Raw genomic sequence first — 27,434 nt, 5'->3', positions numbered from 1 at the left:
AACAAGAAAAACCATAGAGAAATGTTGTCCTGGTATTGAGTTTTAAATTCATTTTGTTTTTTTAACAAATTTTCATGTAAATTTCGAAATTTTGTTTTTTTAATTTTTAGTAAAATTTGATATATGTAGTTGTAGAACTTTGTTTGGTATACATTTATTCAATTTTAAAGTATTACGGTTGAGGCGAGCTTCACAACTGCATATAATATAAAATAAATGAGAAAAAAAAGGAAAAATGAAAAAAAAAATTATTGTCAAACTGGCGACTGTGAGCGCCACTGTACATACATGCATTATTTATGTATTGCACTAAATTTACAAATAGTTGTAGGAAGGTATTATTATGTATAGGCTTACATATGCTTGGCAACAACAACTATCAACCTGTCTTATTGAAAAAACACCTACCACCTTCCTGATGGCAACTTTGTAAGCAAGTTTTTCAATTCTCTGCTGGGAGGTTGGGCGAAAGACACTACCTTGTGCTACATTAGTGTGCTTTCGGTAGAAAATGGAATGCAGTTGGGCTTGTATGCCGCACGCAAATAAAGTGGAAAGCATAAAATCGAGCACATAAAAAATAAGTAGGCCAAACTCTGGAGTTTGTGTGCCGACATTGTTTGCGCAAATTAATATTATGGGCATTCTTCTACACTCCTCATAAATATGATGTACTTTTGTAAACAAAGACAAAGAAAAAGGCGAAAAGTTGTGACTAATGATGAGTGAGTTAGTTAATTGTTTTGGCCATTCAACTCGTGCGTTTTAACATACGGGAATTGTTTTTGTTTTTCTTTATTGAAATTTTTGTAGTGAAACAACATTCGCCTACTACTCAGCTAAGACGAACTTGATTCGTATAACTTTTGGTCATATGACCTTGACTAGCGTTCAATAATGAGCTATAATTTGTTTTAACTCGGCAGTAAATAAACTTCATATTCCTATAATTTCGATGTATTTAGATGAGTAACTGTAAAGACAATATCGTGCCGTTTGTTAGTTAGCCGCCTAACCAGTCAGCAAAAACACCTGTTGTGTGTCATCAACACTCAATAGCAACTGCGTCACCACAAATCGTGTAGTGATAATGAAAATGTTCCCTCTCATTCACTCTGGACAACGATTTGCCATTTTTAGCTGCAACGCCATATCATTAGCTCATTTTAATATTTCCTTTATACACCGTTGATAAGCATTTATGTATGTACGTAAGTAAATATGTATGTACGTATGAAGCAGCAAGTTTGAGAATTTATATGTGATGCAAAAAATTTGGAATTAAATTTAATTAAATCAGCAATAAATTTTCATACATTGGTCGATATGACATCATTTCAGAAGATTTTCACACAATTAATTTCAACAATTACATTTTTTTTCTCCACACATACGTACTTGTACAGTAGACCGTAACATCTTCAAAAAACAAAGCTCGCTCTACACACTCGTACGATGTCGTAGGTAAACGGACTGCTTGATGTCAGTGAACTTTGGAACCGAAAAAATTTTTTCCTGAGACAAAAATTCCTCGTTACTGGCGACTAAAATGACTAAAAATGCAAAAATGAAGCCTCCAAATTCGGCAATAAAATTTTTTTAAATACTTTTACTGGAATAATCGTAGGATGTATGCAAAAGTTTCTCGATTTTTGATGTGTTTTAATTTACTGGTATTAGGGTGGCACGATAGGGTGGTAGAAACCGAGATCTGTTAGCGAAGTACCAAAACGGGGTACTTGCGGCCAATGAAATTTAGATTATAAAAAATTGTCTCCTCGAGATAAAAACGTCGATATATCATACTTTAAAATCCGACTGTAAGTGCCGAAGATATGACTGCAAAGCCAAAACAAGGCCCCAACATTCGAGATTAAAATTTTTTTTTAAATACTTCCACAGGAATAACCGAAATACTTCCGTAGCAAAATTTAATAATTTTGTATACTCTTTAATTTGCTGGGGTGGTATAACTCGAGATATGTTAGGAAAGTACTAGAACGGGGTACTTGAGACTAATGAAATTTGTCTAAATTGACTAAATTCATATCTTTTGGTACAAATTTAGTTGGCTACGCCATAAAAAAATATTTTTGAGTTAAACCATTCTTAAACCCGTTTCGTTTGACATCCATATTCTAAAATTCAATTCAGTTTTGGCAACACCATTCAACGTTTTTATTTATTAATAATTCTTTTTTTTACATCTTTCATCTGATGTAAATCTTGGTATTTAACTCAATTGTGTCAATAGCTTCTACTTTTATATTGAGAATTATGTGGCACCGCTTTCAAAAATTATGTTTTGCTGGAAAGTTTTTTTAAATATCTTTGCTTTGTAATCCATGTGATTACATTTATTTCTCTTTTCTAATAAATTACCCTTTACTGAATTAGAAATAGATACGAACACCCGCTTAAAAATAGTGCATACTTCTACATTCGTCAGCATTTTCGACCAGTTTCTCTGAGCATCCAACTACTTTTTCCAACAACTTTTCTGTTGCTCTGACCGTCTGGATTCTTATTGTAGCAGTTCACTAAGCCCTGCCAGTGCGGTGTAGTCACCGATCATCATCGTCTAACTCATCTAACAGTAGGCCCAGGAAACGTGTTACTTCGACAGGGAGAGCGGTGTTAGGTGAGTGCGTTTAAGAAGGCATGTGGTTAGGTGGATAGTATCGAGCGGGGGACCTTCACATGTCTGACACATATTGAGTATGTCGGCGTCGATTCTGCATATGCAGGAGTTTAATCTACTACAATAGGCAGACCGTAGTTGAGCCATGGTTACGCGGGTCTCATGAGGCAGCTGAAGCTCTTCGTCTGCCATGGGTGGTGGTTGGATTCCGATAACGGCATTTGAGGGTCGGTAATTTAGGAAAGTGGTGAGAGTATCCGGATGTATGTCGTTTAATGTCTGTCTATATACAGTATGGTAGTTGCAGTTGTGTTTCGTCATGAATTTCGTCGGTGTAGTGGAAGTGATTTCTCTTGATTCGCCTGGGAGGTGGCTCTGGCTCTAGCAAACGTCTTTAGGAAATTTTCGATTATGGTGCTTGACTTACCCAATTTTTAAATACAAATAGCATTGAATTTTTCGATAGACTTTACAATTACACCAAAAAGATAAATTTAATTCTCAAACTAATTTTTGTGTTGTGGAAAAACTTTGTTTTTTATACCGGGTTTTGATTTACTGACATTGGTAATTAAAATACTCAAATGTAATTTATTTCAGAAAATAATGAATGAAAATCGTATTGCATGTGACTAACAAAGTACAGTTATTTACAGTCAATTTATAATACACACAATGAGGGGAAAAAATTATAATAAAGGCAGAACCAGTGTGCGGTTCTATTTTATCGCACACAACTGTACATACCTAGCATATACTTCTACTTATTTATGTATGTCTCATAATTTGTGTTTTTCTAAATTACCGAAGATTATTTAGGCTATAGTGGGTGGAATACTAAAAATCATCAACGAATAGCGATTTAAAAAGTGACAACTCAGATCGCTCTTCAATGTCTTGCTTTTTTGCGGAAAACAATTTCAAAGACTTTGGTACAACTAAACAATTTGTTTACTGACGTCAACAGCAACATTTCCAACCACATCTACATATAATACTTTATGATAAACTACTAGAAGATTTACTTATTCTTGGATGTAAAACCATGAATCGTTGAGTACCTGAAGGCAACCATCATCTCGTACATTTTTTGTTATATAATTCCAACCATTTCTTGGAATCGCGAAAATCGAACCATATACTATCGCATACTTATTTAGCTCCCTTAAAAGTTTATCGCGCTATTATTAGGAGCCTTCTATTCGCTACTTCTTTGCTCGCTATCTCTGGGCTTTGCTCACTTGACGATAAATTCGCATGTGAAAGCAACAACAAAGCGATTGTTTGATTCACCACTAGCGAGTATGGTTATACCCATGACGAAAACATTTCAAAGGTGAGCTCTTTAACAGACCGTTGTTCGGCCTTGATTGAATTTTACTGCTGATAACACTTTGTGTTTACGAACAAACTGAGATTGTGTTGGTGATGTACGAAAAAGTCAACCAATGACTGTTCGTTGCCGTCTGAACAACGAGTGATTGGACGAGTGTGTGAAATATGTGTGCAAATTTCAGCTGGCGATAAGATTGTGTTAGTGATATTCGACAAAAAAAAAAAACAACACAGTCTTCGCTCATGTCGCTTTGTTGCTATCCGAACAATGACTGAATGGACGAGTGTGTGAATACATGTGAAATGATCGTGTAGAATTCGGCTGCCGAATCCCCGAGTGACATTGTAACGAAGTTCCCTTCACAATTTTCTGTTTCTCCATAGTTAAATATCAAACCTAGTAATCTAGCATCCTTGAGTTATATCTCATAAAACTGGTATAATTCACTATAATACAAACTTGCTATTTTCCAGTGCTGCCAAGATATGCCAATTTATAGCAGTTGCTTCATCTATTCGTCACTTCCTAACGCTTGGGAATTGAAGAGGCCTATTATTATTGTCAGCCTAGTCAATAACTTCAAAAGCTCTGTTCTCTCAAGCAGCCACTGGAAGGCAATCTTAAGACTGCAACCAAATTTTTTGCACAGCCATTTGCGCGGTTGTGAGACTTGAGTTTGGAGTCACTGGCTTTTCATTCACTCGTTTATGAAGTTGGTTGCTAGGAATTGAATCGTGAGCAAATTTGTCGAAATTCGACTTATCTGTTAACTTTGGTGCAAAAAAATTATTGACTGACATATAACACATGGGCTGAAAAGTCCCGGGCCTAACAAATAAAACACGTTTAAAAAAAAAAATCAAATGTTTCACGTGTTCAAAATTAGCTTTATTCATCAACGTAATTTCCATCAAGAACAACGCAATCATTACACCGCCGCTCTAACATTTCAATACCACTTTTGTAGAACGATTTATCTTTTGCCTCAAAATAGTCCTCAGTTTCAGCGATAACCTCTTCATTCGAGTGAAATTTCTGACCGGAGAGCATTTTCTAGATCTGCGAACAGCCAGTAGTCGCTGGGAGCCAAGTCTGGCGATATTGATTTGATTGATTTGTGACACGGTGCGTTGTCTTGATGAAACAAAACAGTGACAAACGCGGCACCCACTTTGAACACAACATTCTCATAGTCAAATGCTCATTCAATATAAAGGCGACACGTTCTTTTGATATCTTTACGATGTTAACTAACTCACGCAACTTCTTTTTCGATCATTCAAAGCGATTTTGTGGATTTGTTTATGTTTTCTGGTGTTACCGCCTTATTTGGACGTCTACTGCGTTGTGCATCATCGGTGTCTCGACGATGACATTTGAAGTCAGCAAAGCATCGTTTTATGGTTGTTTCTGATGGAGCGGAGTCCCCATAACACTTTTCAAGCCATTGCTTCGCTCGAACGGTATTTTTTCCCAACAAGAAGCTGTGTACAATAAAAACACGAAATACTTTTTGAACCATTGTTTCGAAAATAACAAAAGTAGCGTCACTTTTAGCACAATAACTCACGAAGTAATGAATAGAATACCATGGATTTTTAACAGCTGACTTTTTAAGGTTAGTACTAACCGGAAAAGAGGTGAATGCATGAAAAAGATAGTGCCATCTATATGTCAGGCCCGAGACTTTTCAGCCCATTTGCTATACAGCTATGCCAAAACGTTAGATAAGCAAAATTTTGGCCAAATTCAATGGGTGGTTTTTAATGGATGATGAAAAACAAAATTATTGACAAAAAAAAAACATTTGTAAAGCAACTGAAGGTGTTCACGTCGTAAATTGCGGAGAGCCAAAAATATATTTAGCGGCCTCGCAATGCATTGTAAAAATCGTGTTACGAATTCCCACACAGCTAAAAAATAGTTGGTTGTGGCTTCAAGTCCTCTAAACTTAAGACACCGCCCAAACGACCAAATTGATTTGGGAAGCGATTTGCAGTTGTGACCCCAAAAGCCGCGTTTGTGTGACAGCAGGTATTACGACGTCAGAAATGTATTGCTATTCTAATATTTTTTGCACTTTCTCATAAACGGGGCAAAAGAGGTCCATATATTGAGTTAGATGTTCCACAAAAATGTAAATTTTATTCCATCACATATCTAATACGTTAGGCTCACACAGTTTTTTATGTTTTTACTATAAGAGTGTGCAAGAGGGTGAACACTTTGGCTCGCCTTAAAATAAAATTCTGACGTAAACTTTGAAATCGCCGATACACTTTTTTTCTTTTTTTTTCTTTGTTCTTTGTACCTGAGTCTATCCGTGGTCGGAGCCTTGTTACTTTGGAAATAGTTTGCTTTAGTCCTACAGTGTAGTGTATTCTAATAATTCCTAAATCCTTAATCCTAAACCCTAAACCTTTAATCTTTACATAACCTCAGTATTTTTTATTAAATCCACCTTGTTGTCCTCGTTATTTCATTTCTGCACGTTATACTCAATTTCTTAAAATACTTTTTAATCCTAAAATATTCTAGTTACCGTTAGTATGTATGTATTTCTAATCTAAACATATTTGCCTCGACTTGTTGTTCGTCTGCAGGAAAAAAATGTCTGCATATCTGTTCTGTTCTGTTCTGTTCTTTATTCAACAATACGAAGAAATTAAAAGTACCTAAGTTTAGTAAGAAATTAAATTAAACAGTGCCACGAAGTGGAACTAAAACAAATAAATTACAGAACTGAGATAATCCAACAAAAATATATATGTATATTTTGATCTGTATTATCTGCCGATGCGCACGAATATTATTTTTTAATTTTGTTGTTCATTCGCATGGCATGCGTAGGGTATCTAATACATTTAAATGCATTTTAGAACTCATTTCCTGCATGGTTAAACGTAATAATAGTCGATAAATTGCCGCGATCTTTATGCTTTCGTAGTTAGCACAGACACTGATCCAATTCAAATCCACCAAAACTAGCGATACCACCACCACTACCATCACCACCAACAAAAAAAGCAATAATAACAATAATAAATATTACAACCACTTAACCAGTTTCAATTCATAAGATTTTGCCACTAACATTGAATTGTATTTGTATTTGTTCTCTTTTATTACTGCTTGCCTTGCAATACAATCAATGCCTTCAATCAAATTATTCCGAAATATAATTTATGTCAATGCAACTCATTCAATGCAAACCAAAACCAAAACAAAAAATTGCAAATCCAAAAAAAAAATCAAAACAAAAAAACCCGAACTAAACCAAAAACAATAAAATAATCATAATAATTTTCACAAATCATCAATCAAACCGAAATATAACCAATTACATAAAAAACATTATCAATTCCCCATTGTGCTCGTCCCGTAACAACGGCATCAACTTGCGCCATCATTCCTTCGTTCGTTCGTTCGATCGTTCGCTTCGTCGACACACCATACGATTGCATTTGTTGTGTGCGTATCTGTGTATATGTGCGTAGGTCTTTGAAAGATCCTCCTATGTTCATTCAAACGGGAGGGGGTGGGAAGGGAATACGCCCAAATCAACAGCATCAGCAGCAACAACATCACCACCAGTCGCATCATCAGTCGCACCACCAGACACATCATCCACACGCCCAACCACAGCAACAGCAAACGCAAGTGTCGTCCGTACACCACGGTCATCCAGCGTCCCAGCAAACGCATTCCCACCACCCTCACCAACAGCATCAGCACTCCCATCAACAGCATCAACCACACCAGCAACAGGCACAGCAGCAGCAGCAGCAACAGCAGCAGCAACAACAGCAGCAACAGACTCAGCATCATCATCCGCCACCCCTAGCATATTATTCGTTTCAATTAAGTCAAGCACAGCCTCCGCCCCCCGCCCAACATCCACAAGCGCCCAATAATGCAGCAGTCACGGCATCACAAATGGCCCCTTCTCCCCCCACACAGGCCAATACAGCTGGCGCTACGTCGACTGTGTCCGCAACTCAATCGCACAGTCTGGTGGGGGGCGCTAGTGGAGGTATGTCCGGCGGCGGGAATAGCGCCAGCGCAACAAACATCGCTAGACAACATGCCGCAGCGGCAGCAGTGGCGGCAGCAGCTGCTGCGGCCAATAGCGGCGCCAATATGCAGCACTATACGACTGGAGCGGCGCTCATGCAACCGCCGGCGACGAGCACGGCATTCATGACCACCACCTATCTGCAGCAGTATCATCAGCAGTCGGCTGCAGTAATAGCCGCAGCAGCAGCGGCTGCACAGTATAACAACAATGCCGCAGCAGCTGCAGCGGCCAATAACCAAAGCGGAGCGGGCAGCACACAAACAGCCTCCACACTGTACCAACAACAGCAGCAACACCACGCAGCTCTTCATCATCCGCAGACATCGTTACATACACACTACTATCACACAGGCGCTGGCGCCGCACCAACGCCTCCACCACATTTACATCCCCATCATCATCCACAGCAGCATCAATTGCGCGGTGTTTTAACAGCGCCGCCGCACCAACGTCAGCCACAAACCACATATTTGGTGTCGGCAAATGCGATCTTTGCACTACCACCAGGCCCATTGACAGCAGCGCCGCGTACGTCATTGTTAGCCGCCGGTGCTCATCAGCAGGCAGGTAGTACAGGTGGTGGAATGCCGGTGACACCGCTGCTACAATCGGGTGCGCGCGCTGCCGCTGGCGGTCCAACAGCCTATATAACATCGCCGTTCTGCCAACCACCAATGCCGATGGGCGCACCTGGTCTAACACCACCCCAGCCATTGCTAGCGACTCCCTCTGCTTTGGCACAGCAGGCACTACAAACGTATGGGCATTTAACTGGTGCGGGCGCATCGAATTCATCATCGACGACTTCTTTGACAACACCCGTTGGCGGCGGCGTCGGCGGTGCGAGTGGTGGTAGTACAGGCAACACTGGTGGCACTGAAACAGTCAAGCCGCGTAAACACGCTATACCCATAATACATCCGATAACTCACGAGAACATACTGGACCCTAAACCACAAAAGAAGAGTACTGCAGTGGAGGTAAAGCCTTCGGGCACAGATAATGCGGCAGAAACACAGGAGAACATAGCAAGCGCCAAGGAGCCAACAGACAAATCCATCACAGTGTCCATAACTAAGACACAATCGTTCACATCGACCGTAGCCGTGACCACGAAGGAACAACACAGCAGTGAGAATGTATCCGTCACTGCGGGCGCGGCAAACGTGGCAATACAAAGTTCTTCGTCGAAGGAGAAAATCGATCAGCAAATGCAGACGGATGCGGTGCGGGATCGTAGCACATGCAGGCGTGTGAGCACATACGAGGGGCATACGACTGACTCCCCGCCACCTCTTTCCATCGTCTCTGGTAATGAAGACAATGAGAATTATCTTTATGAAAATTTGCAGGCTACACAAGGCAGTGACCTAAATGTGAATGTACTTTGTAATCGGATGGGCGAGTATTTGAATGAGGAAGAGCAGCAGCTGAGCGTGGGAGACGAGCAATCGGCATTGCATGCTACAACCAGCATACACAGTGCGACCGGCGATGACGGCGACGACAGCAATTACGATGAAGGTAAGAGTGAATGCGTTTGCATAAATTTATTTTCGCACTAAAATGCGTTCAGTGTGAAAAATAGTTAATTGCTATACTAAATATTTTATCACCTACTTTCAGAATCTACATCCCTAATGTTAGATGTTGCTGAAAACGAGCAAGAAAATTTCGAACTGGTAGGGCTATATGGTGTGGCGCAAGGTATGCAACAACATCCTTCTTCCGGCAGCGACGCGGACGACAAGTTCACACAAGATCGACACGAAGAATCTGATATCTCCGCTGTTACCTCAGTGACCACACTGAGTGGCGCCGAGGACGACAACAACAAATCAAGTATAATTCAATCGCTAGATCAGCGGTCCACAGCTACTGAAACTGTTTTTCCGGCGCAGTCAGGGCAGCGCGCGAAGTCCGCACAGATCCAAAGTAAGTATCAAAGTTCATGCCCAAAGGCACGAAAACAACTGTTTTGTGCGGTCCGATACTTTTTCTAACTAATTCATATTTTAACTTACAGACGCAGTGACAACAACCGCAACCGCCAGCACTGATACTTTATGCGCGGAAACATTTACAGCAACAACCGCAGGTGGCCAGACTAGTGCACCTACAACAACGCAAACGTCTGCAGGCGCGACAAAGACACAATTAAAGAGCAGTAAATCGAATACATCAATCAGTTTAGGTGCGACTCCGATAGACAGTGGCGTTGCACCCACAACAATGCAACATAGCGGCAAAACATCTACACAAAAAACTACTCCTAACACTTCGGGTGCCTCATCATCGGCCACATCGACACCCACACATCATACATACACACAGCCACAGCAAACACAGCGGCAGCAGTATCAGCAACAACAACAACCACAACAACAGCAAAGAAAATCTGGCGCTACTGCAGCGGCAATTCCGAGTGTTGCCAGTGCAGTTGGCAGTACAATGGCCGCATCGGGAGGTGGTGGCGTTGTCAGTTGTGGTCTGCCAACCTCGCAAGGCGGTGTAGCTGCAAATTCGAAAAAGGGTCGCAAAGCGTCAAAACGCGCTAAGGAAAGCCAGAAGAAGCTCAGTAAGCATAGCGACGTTAATAGCCAACGCTGCAATGCTGCGACGCTAAGCAGCAGCAACAATAATAACAATAGTATTAGTAATAATAGTGGCAGCATTAACAATAACAACAAAAGTATATTAAACAATGCCAATAATAATCTTAATAATAATTTAGCAACTAAAAATATGACAACTGTAACGGCAACAACAACCAACATCCTGACTGATATCAATAATGCAAATAGTTCTAGCGATAGTGGTAATTTAATAGAAACAATTACAACAGCGAATTTAAGACAACAACAACAACACCAACAGCAACAACCACATCAACAAGCACTGCAACAACGTAGCGGCAGTGTAACGAAAAGTGGGAGTTTGACACGCGGCATGCCAACGAAAACGAATACAAGAAGTAGGTGTTAGTTGTTTCTCTGCATCTTTGCATAGTAATACGCCAGTTGTACAGTAGTAGCCAAATTAAGGTGACGACGACCTTTGTGTGGTTAATTTTTTTTTCAGCTAGTTATAAGGAGTTAAATGAGCCAATTTTTTACCATCACACCACAGCCGCGAGGTGAAATTTGTTTGTTAGAAGGTCCCATGAGTACTTCGTTGGGCACCCGGGTCTGGGTTTTTTCGACTTTTGACGTGAATTCAACATATTTCTATTATAGCTGGCGACTTGAGCCTCCAGGTAGCTTCCTAAAATATAATTTTTTATCGATTTATGAATGTTAAAAGGTTACAAAAGGATCAACGAACAGGACGAAAAAGGCCAGACCGGATGCCCAATCAAAGGTTTAAAAAAAGGTGCTCAACGGAGGGCTAAGACCGCTTAGTTTAAAATTTAACACCAAAAAACGAAAAAAATACAGTGTTTGAAAAGTATCTAATAAGCAACTAAAACTGTAAATGACATTTTCACATTGCCTCATGTTTTTTGACGTAAGTTGCGATAGCACTTTAGGCGAGTCATTTTCATCAATAGTTGAGATTAGTTCTTGAGCTATGGCAAATAAATCCTTCGCTTAAAAACACAACAAACACAAAAAGAAATCAGAAAGCGTGAAACCGTATTATTTGGTGACCAATTCGCATTGTCGTGGCGGAAGTTCATGACATTTTCGCTTTGTTTCCTCAAAACTCGCCATATCGATAGCGGGTTTCTACAATTCCTTTGTGTTGTGTGTGCATTTAGTGCTGCATGACGGAACGCTGTAGTAGTTACCGCTACATTCAAATTCAGAAGGTATTAATAGAACGCCCACTACTATTTTTTTGTCAATAACGCAGTTTATTTTCATATTTAAAATAAAAGTTGCAAATTTCCGGTTTAAGTGCATTGGTTATATTTTCCATCGCTCTGATTTACTATTGCTCAGTTTTGTTGTTGTTGCATCAGCATAAGTATTTCATATAGAATTACGGAGAATGCTGCTGGAGTGACAGTTCTTGGCCGGATATAAATCCGGTCCGTTCTGGCAACGTCGAACCGACTGCTCAGTGTCATCTCGCATGGCATTCGTACTCCTTCTGAGGGCTTAGAGTAGAATACAAATGAAAATGCCATTAAGAAATTCTATAATCTTAATCTTTTATTGTGCCTTGACTTCACTTTAACGGAATTTATCAGAAATTTTGAATTAGAAGTAAAGCATAAACCCCAAAAAACCTGCCTAATACAATCAGATTAACTCTGTAAGAAAGCTTGTATTTTTTTTTTTTTTTTTTTTTTTTTTTTTTTTTTTTGAGTATGTTGGCAATAATTTTCTAGCCTCCACTGTGCAGAAGTATCAATTAGCTTGAGCAGCAAATATAATATTAACTTTTGATAAATTTATTTTTTATTTTTTAACAAATATTTCTTTATAATTTACCATTCAATCTATTGGCTCTATAAACTCTCTACATTAAGTCTCTTATTTTTTGACTTTAAATAAATTTTTTATCTTGAAAACTTTGCAGTTTTGAGCATTAATTATTAATAATATTACTAAAAATATAGTTTTTTTGAGAAGAATATTTTCATATTTAAGAATTACAAATGACGCTGTTACCGCCTAGAGCTAGAAACCGAAATATGCAAATCTACTGCTTAGAAAACGTTTTCGATTTTTGTAGAAAGTACCCAAAGACAAAGGACAACGCCACAACGGTTGTTAAAACGTTTTTTGTTTCTTACTTTATTTTTTGTTTTGTTTTTTAAATTTTTTGTAATTTTTGAGGTAGTTTTTTCGTTATTTTAAAATTTTTGTTATTCTTTTTAATTTTTTTTTTGTCATTTTATTTTAGTTTTTTTGTTATTTTTTATATATTTTTTTTTAATTTTTTTTATTTATTTTTCTTTTACATTTTTTCATTTATTTATTTTTTTTTTTATTTAAGTATTTTTTTATTTATTTATTTTCTTATTTATTTTTTTAAGTACTAATTTTTTTATATAAATTTTTTTCAAGTATTTAGTTTTTTTTATCTTTTTTTTCTTTTCATTTAAAAATATTTTTTTTATTTCTTTATTTTTTTAATATTGTTTTTTTAGTTTTTATTTGTTTTTTAACTTTTTATTTTTTTTTTCTAATTTTTATTTGTTTTTTTAATTTTTTTTTTTTAATTTTTATATAGTTTTTATTTATTTATATGTTCTGTTATTTTTTAACTCCTACCGTACTGACTCGCCGGAATAGAATCGTAGTTGCATAGCTGAACTATTTTTGTACTAATTTCACTATAACATTTTCCTTTTGTTACCGTCTTGCTCAAGGTGATTCCCTGACGGACATTCATCAAACGATCGATCCCGTTTCACCTGTCTTGACACCACCACAACAACAACAACAGCAACAGCAACCATCTAAACACTTAAAGACTCAGGAAATTGTAGCTCAATTCCTGCAGCCATCAGAACAGCAATTGCAATTTCTCAACAGTTCTTCGTCTGCATGTGAAGATGAGGAGGAAATGTGCGCACGCCTACAAATGCAGCTGCAACAAGATACAGCAGCAAACAACATGCAGGATATTAAATTTGGCGACTTTGCGGAAGGGAAAGATTGCGACGGAACTACATCGCCACCACCTATGGGGGCACAACAACAACAATTGGAACAAACTCGACAAGTCAAATCCAGCTCACCTGAAAAGGAAGCGGCGAATCCCAATAAGACAGATTCGTCGAAAGATGCTGTGGATTGCGTGCCAATCGCCAGCACGATAACGCTAACGAAAAACAGCAACGCGGGCAGTGCCCGTGCCGGTCAAAAATCGGCTAATGTGCAGAGCAGCGCCATAGTGCCACCCAAACCGCGCAAATACTCATTGGATGAGTTGAAGTCGCTTTCGAAGTCGAGCGAGGCACGCAAGCCGCCTATGGTATCTTGTCAACGTGGCGATTGCATTTCACAGCTGTTTGTATCGCGACAGCAGCATCATCACCTAACACATCATGCCCACAACATGTCCTCATTAGCGTTACATCAGCATTTGCAACAACAACAATACCAACACATGAACTTCAATGAATCCATGGAATTGGTGAGCGGCAAGCGTGGACGCAGCGGTCAGGCGAAGAAGCATCACGAGCATCAGACTGGTGGTGGTGCTATTAGTGGTGTGTTGAGCGTTGCGGCTACAGGTGTCGGCGGCTCGGTGGGTCCGGGTGGAATGGGCAACGTGGGTGGCATTATGAGCGCACAGCAGCAGCGTAAAGTTGACTTTATACGCGTGCAGTTGTCGCTGAAGGAAGAGATCAAGCTGTCGGAGTGTGAAAATGCTTGGCAACCGGAAACGTTGCGCAGCAAATCCAATAATGTTTCGCCGTCGGGCGCTAACGAGGACATCGACGCGATGCTGAAGAAGGTGCGCGGCGTTCTAAACAAGCTGACGCCCGACAATTTCGATGTGCTACTCAAGTCGATGACGAGCATCACGATGAACACACAGGAGAAAATGCAACAAGTAGGCATATTTTGTTGAACGAGTGGGTATTTTTTCGCAAGCATTTCGAGTAAAGAGATATGAACCAGCGATTGTTGCGATTCCCAGTTTTGCATAGGAGGAACAGTTCATATCTGGTTTATCAAAATGTGCGAATAAATCCTGAAAATCAAATTTCCCTTAATAGCTTCGAATTATTCGCGCTAAAAACTACAGTTAATCAAAGTTATTGAATCAAAATTCTTAGAGCCAATTTACACGATGACTTTTCGCCCTGGGTGGACTCGCGCTCAACGAACGAATGACCAAGGAAAATTGGTGCTCTAACTTCAAAAACACTCAAGGAAAGCCGCAAGCAAAAAGTCATCGTTTAAATGCACGAAGATTTTCGAAAACTTCTTTAAAAGAGAAGTTTAAGAAAACACTTGGTGAAAAGTTATTGTGTAAATTGACGCTTACACTCAGCATTTTATACTTTCTAATTAAAAAATTTCATTTCGAAATTGCGTATGTTCTATAACGATTTTCCCCATTTTATTTAGATATCCTTATTTTTAATCCCTTTTTTTAACCATTTTTTGCTTTCTGGAGCAAACAAATTATGCTTTTACTTACGCGTAACTTTTATAAAATTTGAGTCAAGTAGTTTTTCCTTCGAGCCTACGAAATTATTTATTCAATGCTGAACTTTGAATTGAATGAATTTTGTTTTCGCCTACACGGCGACTCACTTTTATCATTCAATAGAATAATAGTGTCACCCTTACTTTGCCCTTACACATTGCAAATTATTGATGCCATATTTATCAAACCCTCCCTCCCATCACAGGTGATGCTGCTAATTTTTGAAAAAACCGTGAGCGAACCGAATTTCGCCCCTACATATGCCAAATTCTGCAAAGTGCTCTTTCAAGAAATCAAGGCCGAGAGTAAGCAGCTTTTCTCAAGCTCGCTAATCAACCGCATCCAACATGAGTTCGAGACAAATGTGAACGATGCAAATGCAAAAAAATTAAAGTTGCAACCCATGGTCGATAGGTTGGAGAGTTGCATAGACTCGAAAGAACGCCTGGAACTGCAGGCTGAATTGGAAGATCAGGAATATCAGTTCCGACGTCGTGCTTGGGGCACAGTTCGCTTCATTGGCGAAATGTTCAAATTGCAATCGTTGACTAACGATCGAGTGTTCATGTGTATCGAATCTCTGCTGGAGCATGGCTCCGAGGAAAAGCTGGAGTATATGTGTAAGCTGCTGACCACAGTGGGGCACCTTCTGGAATCGCCAGATCACACAAGCAATGTACGAATGGATAAGATCTTTCGCAGAATACAGGATATCATTCATAAATCGCGTAGCAATAAACCAGCTGGCGGCCATTTCAAGATCAGCAGTCGTGTGCGTTTCATGATGCAGGATGTTATGGACTTACGCGCGCGCACCTGGGATCATCCACAGTCGCAACCACAACAACAGCAACAACAACAAATGCTGATGCAACAACAACAACAGCAGCAGCAATCAACGCAACGTCGCTCAGCGATGAGCTCGAAGCAGGACGACAAAATGCAGTCAGGCATGAGCTGCAACATGTACGAGAAGAACAATCGACTGGGCAACTACGGTGGTGGCGGCGGCGGCAATTCGGGCAATCAACGTCACTACTTTCAAAAATCTCAAAAGTCACAGCAATTTATGCAACAACACGAACAAAAACTGAATATCGATTTAAACAAGCTAAAATTCACTAACGATGAGGTAACCCAAAGCACAACCAAACTCGGCAGCTCCACGCTATACCTTTGGCGCACACCAGGAAGGCAGACTGTCGCAAACACAACCGTGGGCGGTAATCCGCCCGCATCACTGTTGACTTTGAACTCCAGTGGCATGAACGCAGCCAACAGCAGCGGCTTTAAGCGCCAGTCCTCTATGCTAAGCTCAGCAACAACAACAGCAATTCCGTCGGCACTGGCCAATAATCCTTTTCAAGTGCTCGATAGACAGGAGAAATCGAACGAGTCATATATGGGTGCGTCAACATCACCGCAAGAGCACAAAGACTCACAGTTCGCATTGGACGATAGCGATTTGCCCAACCTGAGTAAGAAGGAATGTCAAAAATTGCTTAATCAACTGATCGAGGAAGTACTCGACGGCGGCAGCAGCCGCAGCAGCAGCATGAGCAATAGCTGGCAGCATGAAACTGTTAACGAGTGGTGTAGTCTCAATTTGCGTCAACAAAAGTCCTTGCTTAAGTACCTTTTTAACGACTACCTGCACTTGGCCACAGTGAAGCGTGCACAGCGAAAGGCTTGCGCCGCCATATTTGTGCATTTGATGCGCGCCAAAGTTTGTGAGCCGCAAATGTTTGCACAAGTCTACACAGCACTGGCAGACGAACTGCCTGACCTGCAGGTTGACGTGCCCAATCTTTGGACATACATTTTTGAGTTTATTGGACCGCTCTTGCACGAGCAACTGTTGCATTTCAACGACATTTGGCTACCACAATGGGCTGACGACATACACTTTACGAAACGTTTTCTCCAAGCGCTCATCACCTACTTCACCAGCGAATTTGGCGCTACATACACGCGTGAACTGTGGAATAAAGAGTTCAAATTAGAACATGGCCAGCAATTCATGAACGATGCCGCACAATGGCGCGACTTTATCAACTCTAATGAATTTCAGTACATACACGATCGCAATTATAAACCACCGCTCACTGTGCATGCAACGTCGAGTCATCCCGCTGCCATAGCGGAGCAAATGGCACGCATTGAATATTTACTGAATGCTGCAAATGGCTGCGATCTAGCCATAGACTACATAAATACGAATGTGCACATAAACACGCATTTCATACGCAGCCTTACGAAATTTCTCTGCTGTGATTACGCAACTGTGATGCCGACGACAAGCGCGTCCAGTGCGACGCATTCAACGACGACGACTGATAAAAGTAGTAGACAATTAGACGCCGAACTATTTCGCCAGAAATGCATACCGCTACTGAGGCTTAGCCTAGACGGCGTGGAGGCGCATGAGTTGGCTTGTCTTGACGCTATCGTTGACGCCATGCAGCAATTCCATGACATTCCAACCGCCAATCAGCTCATCTGTAGCGTATTCGATTTGATCTACGATAGTGAGGTGATACCGAAAGAGTCCTTCGACAAGTGGTATCGGGCGGAGCAAGCAAATGTCTGTGTAATTGATAATAAAGAAGCAAAAAGCTTTCTGGAGACCAGTAATAGCGCGACGAGTCTAATGAAGGCGTCAGCAAAGAAGTCGTTGGCGTTAGCGCCGATGGCATCCTCTAGCAAAGCTGGCAGTGGCAGTGGGCGTATGAATGAAGAGTTGCACGCTTACATGGAAAAGCTGCTTTAGCGCCGTAGGCGCCAAGGCCGCACCGACAAATATAAGCAAAAACAACAGCAGTAGGGTAGCGGGTGTGGAGTTGGGGGCCATTGTAATGGCAGCGCGGCCAAGCAACAACGCACTTATGCTGTGTTACAATTTCAGTGAGATGAATAAAAGCGAGCAGAGGAGGAAGACGTAAATGGAATTACATACAAATAGTAAACTCAATTAAAGAATATACACAAAACCTGCATAGGAAACGTCGGATTAACTGTTATGCCCATGTTTTGCCGCCGCCTGTTTAGCACCGCCCCACACGACCACCCACACAACAATAATTAAAAAAAATGAGGAATGAAAAAAAGAATTAGTCTGTATATATGAAAAATGCATATTTTTAGCTGAGCGAACGAAAGGCACTAACAAATCAAAGCTAAACAAAACAAAACTAATAGGCAAACTACTAATTAAAAAGAAAAAGAAAAAACAACAAAAAAACACAAACATAACAAAAAGTCAGAAAACAAAAGCGAAACAAATTCAAAACTAACTGCTACATTAGAGTGTGTATGTGTGTATGCGTGTGTACATATTAGTAAGTAATGTAAGGCATTTAGCGAAGAACTTTTGAAAAAAGTTTAGTGGTGAACAACAGCCCACAATAATTTGGTCTCAAAAATCGTCACGTAAAGATTTTAATAGTTTGCTATTTTTTATTGAAAAATCTTGACAAAATTACATTTAATGCGCCAACATTTGTTTTTGGCTCTCTCTCTCTCTCTCTCTCTCTATCTATCTCTCCTATTTAATTTAAAGTGTTTTCCTATTTTCGGAATATCATACAAGTATTAAAAAACAAAAACAAAAACAAAAAATAAATAAAAACAAAAAATCGTTCAAACCTTAACGATGCAAGAGAGAAAAAACTGACGCTAACACTTATACATATATTTTATGTAGTACAATTAGAATATATGATGTAAATTTAAAATTTTAGTTTTAAATCTAAGCACCCACACCTGAATCTCTAACAGGAAAAGAAAGTGAGAAAGAGGTATGCAAAATACCCTCTTTTGCTTTTCACAAGCAGTAAGGCCAAGAAATGCGTACACAAAAACGCACACGGAATGCGTCGTCATTGCGCAGGTACGTCAATGCTGCTGCCTACCTCGCGTGCGCGCTTAACCGCTACTCGTCAAGTGCTCGCATTCTTGCGCGTAATTTCTGTGTGCAACCGGTCCTAATCATTCCTATTACTTATTATTGTTTTGTATATAAATGCTTAAGCAAAGGTCGAAACATCAATCACATTCACATTCACAATCCCACGCACATAACTTATTTATCACACTCATTGCCCTCCATCACCTTGCCATGCCTATTAACCTTTCCATGGGCCTCAACAGCCTACGTACATTTAGCCAAGCCATTCCATTGCCTCTCTGCAGCTAAGCACACATACAAACGCCGCTTTTTGTATACTTCATTTAATGCATTTTGGTCTCTTTGGTACCTTTACCCTTTGGGAATAGTAGTACGATTAATAAAATTTCACCAAATACCTGTTTACGCCACATGTATAAAATTGCACATTGCATTCGAGTAGTGCAGCAAATTTCGTAGTAGTATTAAGTATTGTTTTTTGTTAATTTTTTTTTAAGAAAATTTTTGTGTTAAAAACTTACCATCACATTAACCACATTAAACGGCTGTCTGAATTCTTTTATCGGTATTATAATTATTTCATTTATTCAAAAAAAAAAACAATTTTTTTTAACCAAATCACACACGCACACCACCTTTACTATACACACAACAACAAAATTGGCAATATTTCATGTAATTGTTGAATGAAGAACAGAACTACAACTACACAGAAAGGTTAAAAATCACAAAGCATTATTCAAAAAATTAATATCTCACTATCTCACTACAAGTGGAAGAAATCCATAAACCGCAATTCACGAGAAGCATACAGAAATTCCAAAGAATTGTTGTAACTTTTTTCTAACTGAAAATGTTGTGAAACGTTCGATGATAAAAAAGATTTAAATAAAATCAAATTAACAAAAACAAAAAAAAACAAAATTTAACTAATTGATACTATAGAGGAAATTCCAATGTGAAGAGTAAAGTATTTTAGAACAAAAATAAAAGAATAAAAAATTCCAAAAAGAAAAGAAAGAAAACAAAAATTATTTAAAGCAGAAAAACATGTACCCTGTGCGCTTTAAGCCGCCTTTATTTATTTTCTATGTACAACATAAGCATAAACATACTTATTAAAAGTTAAATTATTCTATATTCTATTCCTTTTTGTATAAAGGTTTTCGTAGCAATTAATAGTAAAGCCTCCATATTCAAGAGTAAGGCTTTCCACTAATTGTAGGACTCTACACGCGATAAACGTCAGACAAGTAACAAAACAAAAAAAGGAAAACTTAAATTTCGCAATTTTTTTCGTATAATTTTTAAGTAGCTCTCAATTTTAGATACCATTCGATCGCAATGAAAAGTAAAATAAAATGAATGCAATAATGCTAAATATTGATTACACACAGCCAGCCAGCAAATGTGTGGAATGAAAAAGAAAAAACTATATAACCATCTTACTGAAAAATCATTAAAAAGAATTCAGCTACATTTTGAGGCTAACGAAGTTATTTGAAATAGTTGAAGCCCCTAAAAATATACAATACATGTTTGTATGTATGGGGCCATCATTGTAAAATGATCTACGGAAACGAGATATTCGCAAAATATAAAGAAGTTAATTCATAAATTTGAAAGTGGCGTTTATTTGAAGTCGAGGTATACAAATTATTAAATAAAAATGAGTAAAAGCATATTTAACAAACAAAAATGAAATTTATGTTTTTCTCTTCTTATTATCTGCAAAAAAAAAACGAATTATTTTTTTTTTATTATAAATTTTGATTTTTGAAAGAGTGAAACAAATATTCTTACTTAGAAATTAGATTAGATTTGATTTATTTGAGGTGTGCACTTCGAGTTCATGGTCTTTTGTGTCCTCACTCATGAGACCCTTGAATTCGGGTAGAAAGAGCGAAATGTGCATTATTAATTTTTACAGCAAGCGCAAATTAGTGGCAACTTAAAATCAGCAATTTATGAACAACACCTTTTTCTTCTATCAAATGTAAATTTATAAGTTCGGTGTGGCCACTCGCAATCTCTGCAAGCCTTTCACCCAAAATAAAGTGACTTCCGCTAGTGAGAAACGAGAAGTTAAAATCTTTGCGCGTTATAGTCGCTCCCATATTCCACTGCTTATTTAAAAAAATCAATTTTTCTAGTTTTAATAGTAGAAAATTCAAAAATTATGTTTTTTTTTTAACGAGACTTGGATTAATGTTCAAATTTGAGGCCTGAAAGCCGTAACATAAATATAATTTTCAAGAGCGCCACTTTTTACTTAAAAATCTGAGTGAAAAGGCTACGTTACTTTAACGTTTTATTTTTGCTTTATTTAATTTTTTTTGTTGTATTCAATTTTTGTTTTTCACTAAAATTTTTTTTTTGTTTTTGTCTTACTGAATTTTTTTTTTTTTTTTGTCTTACTGAATTTTTTTTTTTGTCTTACTTAATTTTGTTTTTTACTTATTTTTCTAAATTCCTAAAATCTTTTTAACTTTTTTTTTGACAAAAGAGTAACATTTCACTTCCTTTAGGAATAACTTAACAAATATACTAAACACCGAAAATTTTGACGCAATACTTTTGCTATATTTGAAAAATAATTGTGAAAAAAAATTGAGCAAATCATTTAACAAATTTTTTTATTAAGGTTTTTTTTTCATTTACATATGTTTTTTACTATGGTCCATAGGCAGTGGGACACATTTTTTTTTTAATTATTATTTGTATTTCTTTATATATTTATTATTATCATTTTTTTCGAGGCCTGAAAACTGTAATATAATTATAATTTTCAAGAATGTTTTTTTTTTACTCAAATATCTGTGTCAGAAAGGCTACCACGTTTTAGCGTTTTGTAGAAATTCCACTTATTTTTTATTTTTTTTTTTTTGTACGAAGTAATTTCCTTCAGGAATTATTTCACAAGTATACTAAACACTGATCGAATCTTTAACTTTTATACCTAGCAGTTTTTTATATAAATGTTTTGAATCTAACAAGATTTTTCTCATTTGTTTATGGGCAGTGTTTTTCCCCCTTTTTTAAATATTACTTTCTGGTTATTTAATTATTATTATTATTATTTTTTTTTTTGGTTATTTAATTATTATAATTATTTTCTTTTACATTATTCTTATATTTTTTTCATAAGCCTTTGACTTTGTGAATATTTTTCCTCTCCAGCAACTGGTATTAGACGTGGCAAATCATACGAATACCTAATTAAAAAACATTTGGGAAGTTCATATTTATGCAAATAATTTGGTCTTAATAAGACAATTGCAAATTACCATGACAACACAACAACTAAATGCGTGTATTTACAGTCATAATTGGCAAAAACCATGATACCAAGTCATTTGCTCTAAATTGTGTATTGTCCTATACATTTATTAAAAGATTCAAAAACCAGCCCGATTTTTTTACGATTCAAAATTGTATGCACTACTGCTAATTCTCAAGATTTTCATTGTGAACAAATTTGAAATCCAGTAGTTTTCAAGTAATTTACCGTTAGTAATAAAGTCCAAATCGAGCGAGAAAGTTTAGTGTAGTGGAATATTTGACTGACTTATCACTTTTATATGGCGAGCAGTTCCCATTTGATTTCATTCCATGACAAAGTTAGTTTTTTAAATTACTTTATATGAAAATTTTTAATAATATTAAAAAACTGTATATTATTTATTAACGTTTGATTATTGCATTTTACTGAAATTTTTAATGAGCGCGTATTTTATATTATAAAAAATTAATAAAAGACACTTTTTCTTAATTGAGTGATAATTTTTTTTTTTTGTACGGATTACTTGATTTATGAAATAATCGTTTTTCTTTATATAATATATATGTATGTATATTTGTTTTTGTAATTTTATTTATTTATTATAAAATGGAAAATGTATTAGGTTTTGAGTACTGCAACTTTTAATGAACGCGTATTTTATAAAAAACTGATAAAAGACAATTTTTTTTTTTCATTGAGTGATGATTTTTTTTTTTGTGCGAAATACTCGATTTATGAAATAGTCGGTTTTCTCCATAAAATTTTTATTTTTCTTTTGTAATTTTATACCGGAAATTTTTAAAAAATTAAAAACAAATTAAAAATGTGTTAGGTTTTGATCATTGCATCTTACAGAAATTTTAAATGTACGCGTTTTTTATGAAAAACGGATAAAAGATTTTTTTTGTTTCTTTTTGATTAAGTGATGATTTTTTTGTTCGAATTACTTGATTTATAATAAATATGTTTTTGTAAGTTTATTCACATTTTTTCAAAAAAAAATTTTAAATGTTAAATGTATTAAGTTTTGATTGTTGCATCTTTATGAATTTTTTAACGAGCTCGTTTTTAACGAAAAACGTAAAAAAGATTGATTGAGTGATGATTTTTTTGTGGAGCGATTACTTGAACTATCTTGAAATTATCGTTTTTATCTATTTTTGTTTTTTTGTAATTTTATACATGTTTTGAAAAACGAAATTGTTTTTTTTTGTTTGAAAATATAAATTCAATTGTTTTTGTTTTGTGAAAAAATTTGTTTTTTTTTGTTTTTTGGAAAATTTAGATTTTTTTTTAATTAAAATTTTTGAAATTTCTTTCCTTTTTGAAAATATTTATTTCACTAAAAATTGAATTAATTTACGAATGTGCATTTTTTGATTCACAAAACGAAATCTTGTTCGCGCTTTTGTATTCATTGTTCCATCCTCTGCCCCATAATATTATGCCAGGTAAAATATGCCAATTTAAATTTAAAAAAAAGATATAATTTGAAATATATGTTAGCTACTTTTCTTCCACACAATATCGCCGATCAATGATTTTTGAGCCCTATTTCTACTAGACTTAGGTTTATTTGGAGGTTTGCACCTCAAAGGCTTTTGTGCCCTCTACAGAGGGCACCCTAATTTCTACTAAACTTCCCAGTGTTTTGTGATTGTTGGAAAACCTTTGTAGTAAAACATTTTTCAAAACCTTTACTGAATTAAATTTTTCAATTTTCATGATTGTTATTTTTATTATTAAGTTTATTTATTTATTAACTTTTTTTTACATCTAAGAACTTATAAAATCCAAAATATTGAATCTAAAAACAACGAAAATTAATTTTTTTTTTTTAATTTCAACATTAAATTTATTTCAAAGACCAGAAAGGACCAAAAAGGAGTCCAAATATTACTTCGTTAGTCTCAAAAACGGCAACCTGTCTCTTTGTTTATTTAATACAGTTTATTATAAATAAATGAAAGTCTTTCGTGTAAAACCAATAAAAGAAAGAGAATAATTAAAAAATTTAAAATAATGCAAGAATTGAAAAATTATAAATTTAATGAATAAAAATGTAAACCTAATCAATTACATATAAATACCAAGTATTCACGGAAACTAAGCAGAATGTGAAGTGGAGTAAGTGTTAGTAAGTCAGCATCATTATCTAGAAAACAGGCTAAACAGACAAAATGAAATAAGTAACAGATACGAAATACATACATACATATAATCTACATATATACGAATGTATGTGGGTACTGTGCGATCCAAAAAAAAATAAAAAAAAGCGCTAACCTACCAATAATAGAAATTATCTAACAAAAAAAAAAAAGAAAAACGAAAACATCATGCATTATATATAATCCATTCATGCATTCGATATGCTCGTATCAAATACACAACTCTAAATAAAATGAAATCAATAAGAGAATTGAAAAAGAAAAAGCAAAACGCAAATAGCAAACTGCAAACTGCAAGACAGCTTGAGATGCTTCGTTTCACCGAAGCTTGTTAGACGGCTTGTCTAAAGAAGCATTATGACTTTAAGTAAAAATAAAACAAATTAAAAAAATGAAGCGTACATACGACTGCATATTTCTTCTATGGATATGTAGGAGTAACCGTGCGCTCATAGTATAATGGATTAAACAAAACGAAAATATGTTGTCTTTTATTTTTGTAAAAATATTCGGCTGGGTGAAATATTCACGGCAAAGTGAAAGGCCTTTGAAAGTGAAGGCGTGGAAAGAAGGTAGATATTTCTATATACTCATAAGTACAAGGATCTTCAAGCTGGAGTTTCTTCTTAAAATTCAAATGAACTAGCCAGGAAAGGTACTACTCGTTAACTGCCTAGTTATAGAAGTACGATTGGGATACCTGTGGCCACGAGCAAACTAATAATCAAATATTGTACAAGATTATATAATAGGCCAATAGGTCATAGAGAGATGAAGCACATGGGTAACAGCTAGGCCGTAAATAAATAAGAAAAAGAGAAAGGAGCTGTTTAGCCTCTCAAGAGAGGATATCTCAAAGATCGTGGTTTGTATAATCGGTCATTGGCTATTTGGGAGGTATTCCTTGAGACTAGGAGTTTTCTCCCATGCATATTGTAGAAGTGGTAGAGATGAGGAAGAGGAAGAAACAATTTATTATAGCACTTCCTCTGCAATTGTCTAGCCATAGCTGAAATCAGAGCAGCTTTTCTAGGTAGATACTTTCTCAGTTCTCTTACGGAACTGTCCGGCGTGGGGATTGGACTTATCCTGCGCTTCATAAGAGCCGCAAACTAGTTTTATGAGGATACATAAAAGAGGTTCCGAATGTCGCACAGTGGTATTACAAGGGATCTGTAAGGTCTAAGTGAGTTGATTGTACAGACCGACTACCACCATAACCTTACCTAAATTCAAATTAGGCATTGCTTATTTATTGTCAAATGTAGGAACTCTTCTACTAGTAATAATACAATAATACCGACCCATTTGGTGAAATTTTCGTTGACATTTATTCATATAACCTCTATCTTTGAGATGACCCTACAGAAAATAATCCAAAGTTGTTGAATCGAGTGTTTTTCGTGACCGAATTTCTGCAGAATAAGGAGAAATTATTCTCCGCGAGAATTTCCTTTGCAATAAATTGATTGTTTCATTGCCTGTATGGCTTGTCTTGCCTTCTTGTTGAAACCACAAACCGTCAAATTGCATACCATCAGCCATAGGGCAAAACACGCTTTGTCAACACATCCGATAACGATTTACGAAGAAAAATAACCACCAAAAAGTAACAAAAGAGGGATGCACATATTGCCGTTGATTTTCCCGTACTCAAACACGGCTATTTTTGTTTGTGCTCATACAAATGGGAATGAGAAGATGATTTCTTCAGTAAAACCAACGTAGTGTATTTTACCTAATATATTTTTTGTTCGCCACAGCTGTCAAAACAAAACACTGCTAAAACTCTAGAAACTCCTGCTTGAAAAACTCTGTACAAATTTAGGTTTGCGGCAAAAATGGCGCGCGCTTTTTATTTTCTTTGAGCTAACGTCAATACAGCCATCATTTCTTAGGTGTTGGGGAAAATTACAAAACAACTAATAAATAATAATTTTTTAATTCAACATCTTTTCTCCATTTTTTTTTTGCTTAACAATCAGCATTTATTTGCCGTTACAATAACGTTACCCGGCTGAAAGATGGAACGACGTGGACGCATTCCTGTTGCACGCTTTCGCACTCAAGAAGGTAAAACCCGCAGTCGCAGTCGTGTGCGAGATCCTGACTATAATGAGCAAGACCCCGAAACTGATCTGTTTACTCTGCTGGAGGATAATATTGCACTGAAGGAGGAGAATAAAGCATTGAAAGTCGAAATTGAAAATGGTGAGTAAAAAATGCGAAGAAGTTAATTTTAAAATCATAAAATATTATATATGTAGGAAAATAAAAATGAGTGTAATATTAGGGCATGTTCAATAAGAAATGCCTTATAAGGTTGGAGATGGGCCAAGTAGTAGTCGAAAAGAACTCAATTTAGAAAATAAAAAAATCAAGCTAATATCTTCAAACCCAGCTGGCGGTTTTCTGGTGCATGTTGGAGCTGACGCTTAGTGTCTACAAATGTTATAAATTTCTCAGACTAGCGACTTAAATGAAGGGCTGAGGGTTTATGCCGACACCACGACTCGAAAACTGATAAGAGGTGTCATTATTTTTCTAATTACACGGGCCAATAAAATTAAGCAAACCTATTTTACCAAAAACCAGAGTATACTTTTCCAAAGGTTTTCGACGTGATGAATGAAAATGCAAATCGTGGGCCATAAATGTTCTGGTGGCTCAGGTTTCCGAGATACCACCTTGCTCAAAAATTTACCAGAATATATTTAAAAAATTCAATGTTTTTTCCTCAAAAGTGATATTATCGGCTTTAAAGGACTCCCCATCACCTACAACGCACTTATGCCAGCGATTGATCCAGCTCTTGAAGCAATTCTGGAACTCTATTTTCGAGCCTGGTCATCAGAGCCATCTTCGATTTTTTCATTACTTCTTTTCGGCTGTTAAAATG

General features: G+C 36.8%; 1 protein-coding gene across 10 annotated transcripts in view; it reads left to right on the top strand.

Annotated features, from left to right (window-relative positions):
- LOC129242101 (shootin-1) overlaps positions 1-27,434 on the top strand; it is an 86,203-nt gene that overhangs the window by 13,099 nt on the left and 45,670 nt on the right. For 4 of the 10 annotated variants that reach the window (XM_054878667.1, XM_054878661.1, XM_054878675.1 and 1 more), the window contains exons 3-7: positions 7,475-9,579; positions 9,682-9,990; positions 10,082-11,029; positions 13,379-14,571; positions 15,380-20,741. In XM_054878667.1, the coding sequence (XP_054734642.1) occupies positions 7,494-9,579; positions 9,682-9,990; positions 10,082-11,029; positions 13,379-14,571; positions 15,380-17,944 (7,101 nt within the window). In that variant the 5' untranslated portion in view covers positions 7,475-7,493 and the 3' untranslated portion in view covers positions 17,945-20,741. Of the gene's footprint in view, positions 1-7,474; positions 9,580-9,681; positions 9,991-10,081; positions 11,030-13,378; positions 14,572-15,379; positions 20,742-26,341; positions 26,434-26,520; positions 26,747-27,434 lie in introns of those variants that run through there. The other 6 variants (XM_054878698.1, XM_054878717.1, XM_054878712.1 and 3 more) reach the window with 4 other exon arrangements.

Source organism: Anastrepha obliqua, chromosome 1 (genome assembly GCF_027943255.1).
Source record: "Anastrepha obliqua isolate idAnaObli1 chromosome 1, idAnaObli1_1.0, whole genome shotgun sequence".
Classification (NCBI taxonomy): Eukaryota; Metazoa; Arthropoda; class Insecta; order Diptera; family Tephritidae; genus Anastrepha; species Anastrepha obliqua.
This window is presented reverse-complemented; position numbering and strand designations above follow the sequence as displayed.